Below are 8,854 nucleotides of genomic sequence, written 5' to 3'. Positions count from 1 at the left end.
AATAACTTTCGTTTGTTATCTTAAAAAAACTAAGTTTTTACGTTCTTATTTTATGTATGTATGGTATAAATTCAAAGTGATTAACGTTTCTATGTAAATTTAGAATTTTTGTTTATTAATTAAAAAAAAAAAAACTTACTTGCATTTTTTTATATATGTATCGGTATAAATTTAAGTTTGTTCACATTTCCTACATATGATTCTCATCACATATATTACGTTTTTATTATTAGAATTTGTATTTGTTAACTTAAAACAACTTATTTGCTTATTTTTATATATGTTTATGTATAAATTCGAGTTTTTGACGTTTCGCCGTAAATCTTATATATGTTTTCGTACTTATTTTATTTATTTTTCCTACGTATAACTTTGGTCACGTGTGATAACTTTTAACTTGAAGTAATAAATTGATATTAGTAGGTGTTATATATTAATCTAGCAACAAATATTACCATACTTAAATTTTTTCGTTACAATAAAAAAAAAAATTGAACTTACAAAATACATCAACACACCCAAATTTAAAGTTCCTGGTTTATAATTAAGATCAAAAATATGAGTTTGGCAACATCAATCCGTTGGACATTATGTCGAAAACGACCCCCTATAAATACGTTATTGATTTACGAATGGAAAACCGTCAAATAGATCTCCGATAAAGTCAAAAATTCTAGAGAGAGAAAGCAAAGTGTCGGAGAGAGAGGAATCGTGGACTGCTGAAGGCGGTGATGCGTGGAAGCAGGTGGCAGAACAATGAAGAGATCACGGTGGAAACTTTCTTCTTCTTATAACAAGTTATTAAAATGGCAACTCGCCGCTCCATCCGAACCCTAGCGCCCAATCCCTCTTTTCAGTTAATTTTATAGCAGAAGCTTCCACGTAAGGGATCTATGCTCTCTCGCCCATTGTTTTTCTTTTTCTAATCGCGTTTTTGTTGTATTTCGTTGAGAAGTTTGAAACGTCTTTGGATTATTCTTTTATTGTCTTCTATATAATGTTCACGTCGATGAATGAACAGTTCGTTACGGATACCGGAGGAATTAAGGAAATGACGGAGGTAGCGAAATTGTTGTACATAGTGGTGGAGGAGGATGAAGAAACGAAAGGGAATGAAGAATCATCATTTAGATACACACGTCCTGTTCTCCAGAGCACTTTGCAGTTGATGGGCTGTAAAGCACGTCACGCCTTCAAGGTTAGTAACTCAATTTCTCATCATCCTCTCAATTTATTTGTGGCGTGGTTTCTGTTGAAATTGAATCACAGTTCATGATCATGTAGCTGCAATCGAATGTTAGCGAAAATAATTCTAGATTTGGATGTTAGCTTTTTCTCATTTCTGTAAAATTAGTTAGATCTTCATAAATCTTACTGTTGCACCGAAAGTGATGTTTCTTTTTCCTCTTTAACTTTTACCTGAAAGCGACTTCTCTAAAATTATCTTGCCCCAATTCGAATTAGATAGTACAGAATTTTGTTTTACAATTGATGATGTCCAAATTCCAATTCGATTTACTTGCATAGATTCATCTATCGTATGTATTTTTAGCTACTTTTAGCTACTAATATACGTAATTTCTCTCTTGACCTTAAGCTCTGTATGATATACAACAATCACCATAGTTTTAAACCTGCTAATATAGGAGGTCTGGTACTCGGATTGCACTGAATATGATCTTATTTTCATACAGATAAGCCAAAGGGTATTTGAAATTATGAGAAATAAATGCTTAGAGGAAAGTTTGGCAGACATAGGTGTAATTCAATGGGGAAAAGATTTCTTGAAAGTTCATCCTCTGTCTGATAAGATGAATGGTAGCAATCATGTGGTTTCAGAGAAAGATGGCACAACTAAGAGCAAGCCTTTTGAATCATACAAAAAGCGCACTACAATTGTCATCAAAAGAAACAGGTTCATAGATGTTGTATGTGATGCTCTTTCTGAATACAAGTATATTGGTCCCAATCAAAGGGCTGACTTTGTTTTAGCCTGCAGGTATTCCTAAATTTAACATAATCATTCATGCTATACATTGCTATTTCTTACATTTATCCCTTAAAAATTCACTCTTTTCTGCCTTCTTTTTTTCAGAATTCGGGAAAGAAAGGAATCTGTGACTGTTCTACTCTGTGGTACTAGTGGATGTGGCAAATCTACATTATCAGCTTTACTGGTATGTCATAAATGTTCCATTTTTCATGTGTCAATGAATTACTTGACTCAAAGTCTCAATCTTTTATCATCATATGACATATCATGTTCTTTATCTTATAGTTTCAAGAATGCTCAACTTATTCTTGTAATTTGATACAATAAACAAATCAATGAAAGTACATTGCTATTTCAGGCTAGCAGATTAGGGATCACAACTGTTATATCAACAGATTCAATACGCCATATGATGAGAAGCTTTGTTGATGAAAAACAAAATCCACTCCTATGGTCTTCTACTTATCATGCCGGGGAACATCTAGATCCAGTAGCTGTTTCAGAAGCCAAAGCCAAAAAAAAAGCCACAAAAGAATTTGATTCTACTTCCAAAACTGAACCTGTTCCTAAAGAAGGTTCTAGTTTGACCACAGTTGACTTAATTAGCCCTAAACAAATGGCCATTGAAGGTTTCAAAGCACAAAGTGAAATGGTCATTGATAGTCTTGACAGACTTATAACTGCATGGGAAGATCGAAAAGAATCAGTCATTGTAGAGGGTGTCCACCTCAGCCTTAATTTCGTGGTATGTAATACTGTAATACACTTTTACCTTTTTGCCCTTCTTCTTTTTTCCTCTCAACTGATGAATATTTTGAAATATGTCTGGATAGAAAGATTTAATAAGTTAATCATATCCCATTACATATGAAGCTAAAGTTTGAGTCTTTTTATAATTTTATAGATGGGATTAATGAAAAAACATCCATCAATCATCCCATTCATGATCTACATCACAAACGAGGACAAACACATGGAAAGATTTGCAGTTCGTGCAAAATACATGACATTAGACCCTGCAAAAAACAAATACATAAAATACATAAAAAACATAAGAACAATTCAAGAATACCTCTGCAATCGAGCAGACAAACACCTAGTCCCAAAAATAAACAACACAAATGTCGATAAAAGTGTCGCAGCAATCCACGCGACAGTTTTCAGCTGTTTAAGAAGACGTGATTCCGGAGAACCACTTTACAATTCCGCCACCAACACCGTATTTGTGATTGATGAGGAGTATCGGAATCAGTGTGTGGCTAATTCCATTGGATCGAAAGGAATGTTTCAGTTGATTCAAAGGCAGGGTTCTTCCAGGCATTTGATGGCTCTTTTGAATAACGATGGGTCGGTTGCAAAGGCTTGGAATGCCGAGGACGGAATGGGGATTCCGATGTATGGAGCGGTGCGGATTGGGAAGTCGGAATCGGTGAATCTGCAGTTTGGTAACTTCGGAATCAGTGCTTGGCCGAATGAACTTGGGTGCACTAGTCATGCTAGCAGTGTTGATGAAGTTATGGAGAATGGTAGTAGACATTATTCTTCGTGTTGTAGCTCACCAAAGTTTTCGGAAGGACATGCTAAAGAGGTAGATTTAATATCTTTGTATGAGTAAATTACATTTTTGGTCCCTGAGTATAGCTGATTTATGTAATTTTGGTCCCTAAAATATAATCATGTTATTTGGATTAGAGACCAAAAACATTGCAAAACCTCAAATAAGGACCAAAATTGCAAGAAGAAACCTTTTGAGACCAAAATTGAAAATCAGTTATTCTTAGCAACCAATAGGTAACAAAATTAAAAATCTAAAATAAGGACCAAAATTGCAAAAAAAAAAAAGAAGACCTTTTGGGACCAAAATTGCAAAAAGAAACATTTTGGGACCAAACATGAAAAAATAAGCTATAGTCTGGGACCAAAAATGTAATTTACTGTTCTTGTAATTTATGAGTAAGTTACCAAAATTGGTTACTTTGCTTTTTGAATTTTACCATGTTTAGTCCAAAACTGAGACATGTTTCAGTTTTGGTCCCTTTCTCAATGTTTTATATCAGTTTTGGTCCTTTTTTCAAGGTTTTATATCAATTTTGGTCCTTATTTCAAGGTTCCATGGACCAAAATCGATATGAAACTTTGAAGCAAGGACGAAAATTGAATATCCAAGTGGATGGACCATATCCGCAAAAAACTAGAAACTTGGACTAACCCTGTCATTTTGAGCATACCACAGGGACCAAAAGTGTAACTTACTCTAATTCCAACTTTCAGTTGAAAGAAGATTTATCAGTTAATGGAAGCGATGAAGAGGTGGATGATACCCAAGCATTAGACACCGACGAGGATCTTAGTGATGATGCCAAAGAAAATATGCACGAAGAGGTAAAATGACTAAAATACCCCTATTTTCAGTTTTTTTTTTTTCTGATTGTAATTATGCTCACAAATTGAATTATGATTTAGATGGAAGGGTCAGTTGATGAGGAGTCGACTAAATCAGATGAAGAGTATGATGATCTTGCAATGCAAGATATTCAAGAAAATGGATATTTAAATGCAGAATTCGAGACTAAAATTAACGTTTCTGGAGTCAAACAGAATGTTGACTGTGTTTTGAGAACAAAAAGCGAGCCATTGATGGATAAAAGATTGGCATCTAGAGTCAGAGGACGATCTTATAGCATTTCAGGTGGCTCGCATGGTTAGTATTATGTAAAATCTTTGATATTTGTTAAAGTTATTAGGGTAAAGTTCTCTTTGGCATTTTGTCAAACACCTTGAATCCACTTTACATTGTATGTAATCTATGGCAGTTTATGGTTGTGTTGGGCGAATGCGTCTTGCACAGATTACCTTTTTTTTTCTTTAATTTGAAATTAGTTTAAACAAAATATAAAATAAACTAAAAGGTATAAATAAGGACAAAAGTAATTCGAAAGCATATAGACCATCAATGTAAAAGAAATATGAAGGGACCTAGGAATCGAAACCACAGGGACCATTAATGTAACAAAAAAAGGTTATGGAGGAAAACCAAGAATATGGGAAAACCGTAGGGACTATTTATGTAATTTTGTCAAATTCGGGGACTATTTATGTAATTTTGTCAAATTCGTTCTATGGATTTTATATTTTTCACACTTCTTTATATTTTGGACAAGGCTTTTGTAAAAAGATGAAATGTTGGACCGAGATAGAACCCACATGACTTTAGAATTGTCCTAAAAAGTTATATATAGAGTAAATGTGTGTGTAAAAAGTTGATATAACATGCAACAATGTTTCCCTTTATTTGCTTCAAATGAAATTAATATTATATGCTTTGGTTATTTGTTTCAAATGAAATTAATATTATATGCTTTGGTAGTTCGAAGCTTAACTATTCACATAATCACATGATTGTACTTGTACCAATATCTCTTATGTTACTGTGATATTTACATGAAACTAATAATTACAAACTTCTTTTTAAAAGAAATAGACTAATAGAGAGTGAGAGACCTTCACAGCTTTACATGAGTCTATCAGTAAAAGAATTGAGAGACCAATTATATAATGGAAGCCTTATAAGTAAAAGTTAGACAAATATATCAACTATGATGGTGAATACATTGTCATATATAATTCAACTTGACATGAAATGTTGTTGAGAAATTTAAAAACTTATTGATATAAATTTCATTTTGAGGCTGTTGAAAGACATTTATTTATTTATTTATTTATTTTAACTGCTACAACTTTGCCTTTATAAGTTTTTTCACTAGCAACAATTAAAATGGAGTGAGACTTTAACTCGAAACAACAGTTGTTCATATGCAAGCGAGTGTATGAGAATGATATTTTTATAGAGCACATCAATACTAAAGATGTGCTAGTGGATCCAATTACAAAAGCTCTAGCACCCAAAGCATTTCAACATGCGGTAAGTTTGGGTTTAAGGCTAAACCTAATATAATGTAATTCTAGCACAGTGTTCAATTGAAAGTTTTAATTTTAATTATTTAACTACTTGATTATTATTTCTTCGTAATATGCAATTTGTCTATAATAATAACTTGTGCGCATTTACTTTATGTATTTTTTTTTAACCGGCAAATATAATATATAAGTACTTCTAAACTAACATCTAAATCCACCTATATAAGTACTTTATGTATTGACAAATATATTGCATTACCTCCTAACTATAACGTCATTTGACTTAAATTAATCGTAAGTTTCATATGAACTAAAGTATGATCGTTGGCGGTCCCATATCTAAAAACGACATGTTAGGCTGTATTTCTATGCTTTTAGTATCAATATGAAACAAGATGAATTTCACTTGGCTAAAATAATAAATACGTACATATAGACAGTCACTCAGTCAAGTGAGAATGTTGAAAATAAATAGTAATGTGACCATTAGACTATTTGATAATGATTTTATGTGTTAGGTACAATTACAATATATACCATAATATTTTTCATAATGACATATCAGATCTCTATATTAATTATAGTATGATGAATAAGACATTTATCCATAATTTTAGGGATCAATTTTGTATGGTTCTATTACTTTCACATAAGATATAATTGATCAACTAAATATATATATTTAAGAGAGGCATACATTTCATAAAGAGATTAAGGTTTCTTCTCTTCCAACTTCTAAAACCTCTCTACAAAAACACCATAACTATGTGTGTAATTCTATCTATCCATAAAAATCAATCGCCTAGACATCATTATGGAAAATGCAAGAATCATAATATGTAGTGAGTCATCTTTAACATCTATATCAAATTCTCCAACTAAATGTTTCTCAACTAGTTTGACGGTCCTTCAAGTTTATATATAATTTGATCTTGATTTATACCCTATTAATCAACAATTAAATGTGCCTACGAACTAAGCAAGTGAAAAAAATATGTAATATCCTTTTTTTTATAAACATCTTTTTCTCTACATTTTATGACATGGATGGTTTTTATGAAAAAAGAAAAACGAGCAAACTTATTCATAGATTTTTATGACTTGATAGAAAATATATAAAAATCAAAACATAAAAAGGTAGAGAAAGAGAAAGACATCAATACATAAAAAGGACCACAGGGTACAAAATGGACCACGTCAATTCATTATAGGATACCGGAAAAAAATTATATTATAGGATCAAATTTTTTTTAAACTCAAAGATCCAAACCCCCCTTTTTCTTCTCTCTCCCCTCCTAAAAAAATTATCTATAAAATTTTCATTCAAAATTTGGCCTATGAAGTGACTCTCTCATTTGAAACATCATGAATTCAAGTCTCATTTAACATATACATAATGATAGTTAGAAGTATATTAATTTGCTATTAAAAAAAAAACAATACCAACGATATATGTTACTAGCACTTAGAACATTCATTTAATATTCATATATTTTAGCTTTAAAACCAAATAAATGACCAAGTAAGTTTGTAAAAATATTGTAATAGATCAAATACCATTAAGCAAATAAAAATAAATACAAGAACATACAGATGTACGAAGAAAATCTTAATCATTTTGGATCCCATACATAAAACCTCGGGAGGTGATAATATTACCTGTCTTAGAAATTAAATTAATCAAAATTGTATTGCATGTGCTACTGATCGTGTTGTAAGTGTAATCGAGTAATCAGAGAGAAGATTAAAGTAGAAGCAAGAACGTGTTTGTGTGTAGTGGATCAACTAGGCTTTATATATGTGTATATAACAAACTTTCCTAAATTCTAGGGATCTTTCTTGATTCATGCTTGACCCGGCATTCTTGAAGGACTTAAAAATTATTATGCATTGACCATGGTTGTAACACCCCGGTTTGATAAGTACTTGGGTTGTGTAACGCTCGTAGATTAGGGCTAGTCAATTTAGAGATGATAAGCGTCAAAAATGACTTTTTGATAAAAGATTATTTAAAATGAATAGCCTTAACTAAGTTGTAGTATATGTTACAAGGATTCCGTACATATAAAGAACTCCGAAATCCGAGTTATAACAAATAAGTTATGACCTGTCGAAGTTTCGCGACAGAACCGGCACGACACAGCACGACGTAAAAAGTGAATTTACGTTAGAGTGATATTTAGCCTTAGCAATCTAAATGAAAGTCGTAGAATACGTTAAACCGTGAGCGTGCATAAAAAGAACGTCCAAATCTGACTTCGTATGAGGAAGTTATGATTTTTCTAAGTTTCGACTTAGCAGTATGCAGCCCGAATACTCGATTTGAGACCAAACGGTTTTTAGCCGAAACAATCTAAACGAGAATCTAAGATCTCGTTAATTGTAGTGAAACGATAAAAAGATAAGCGAAAACGGACGTCGGATGAAGAAGTTATGAATTTATAACGGAGTTTTTCTGTCCCGGTCTACTAAAAATAAATAATAAAAATAAAGTCAAAATTAGCCGACGGAGTCTAAATGAAAGTTGTAGAGCGTAGTCTCACCTACGCGGGGATATAAAGAACGTCGAAAACGGAGTTCGTATGAGGAAGATATGAATTTTTGAAGTTTATTAAATATTTTCGATATTAAATTTAAATATAAGTTTTCGATATTATCCAAGGGGGGAGTCACCGGGCTTATCCAGGTTACGGCCAACGTAACCTAAGATTACGCCCAGCGTAAATCGTGAATCCAGACCCTATAAAAGGGAGTCGAGTGCAACCGATTCATTTGCTCATTTCTCTTCTTTCTCTCGCATTTTTGCATCATTTTTCGTGCAAGAATTATCCCGAAGCCCCGATATCATTCCCGAGCCCCGAAGCAAGTCCCGAGGCCCCGAAGATCCCGAGAAGTGAAATTCCTGAGCCGAAGCTCTGCCCGCGAGGAGCCCGGTTTTTGTGA

The 8,854-nt window shown here is 32.8% G+C and overlaps 1 protein-coding gene across 1 annotated transcript; it reads left to right on the top strand.

Annotated features, from left to right (window-relative positions):
* Positions 1–629: 629 nt before the first annotated feature.
* On the top strand, positions 630–4,827 carry LOC111886054 (P-loop NTPase domain-containing protein LPA1 homolog 1). The gene is made up of 8 exons (XM_023882295.3): positions 630–882; positions 1,022–1,198; positions 1,695–1,999; positions 2,096–2,177; positions 2,352–2,738; positions 2,898–3,581; positions 4,265–4,375; positions 4,457–4,827. The coding sequence occupies exons 2-8, from the start codon at positions 1,052–1,054 to the stop codon at positions 4,697–4,699; spliced, it is 1,959 nt and encodes a 652-aa protein (XP_023738063.1). The 5' UTR covers positions 630–882; positions 1,022–1,051; the 3' UTR covers positions 4,700–4,827.
* Positions 4,828–8,854: the final 4,027 nt, after the last annotated feature.

This window comes from Lactuca sativa, chromosome 1 (assembly GCF_002870075.4).
Source record: "Lactuca sativa cultivar Salinas chromosome 1, Lsat_Salinas_v11, whole genome shotgun sequence".
NCBI lineage: Eukaryota > Viridiplantae > Streptophyta > Magnoliopsida > Asterales > Asteraceae > Lactuca > Lactuca sativa.
The sequence above is the reverse complement of the archived record's forward strand: the minus strand, read 5'-3'. Positions and strand labels throughout refer to the sequence as shown.

Bases quoted from the DNA above. Each gene is read 5' to 3' on its own strand.
- LOC111886054 (XM_023882295.3), top strand. From the start codon at position 1,052: ATGACGGAGGTAGCGAAATTGTTGTACATAGTGGTGGAGGAGGATGAA. The intron at 1,199-1,694 runs GTTAGTAACTCA...ATTTTCATACAG, and splicing joins AAGCACGTCACGCCTTCAAG to ATAAGCCAAAGGGTATTTGA. The intron at 2,178-2,351 runs GTATGTCATAAA...TTGCTATTTCAG, and splicing joins CTACATTATCAGCTTTACTG to GCTAGCAGATTAGGGATCAC.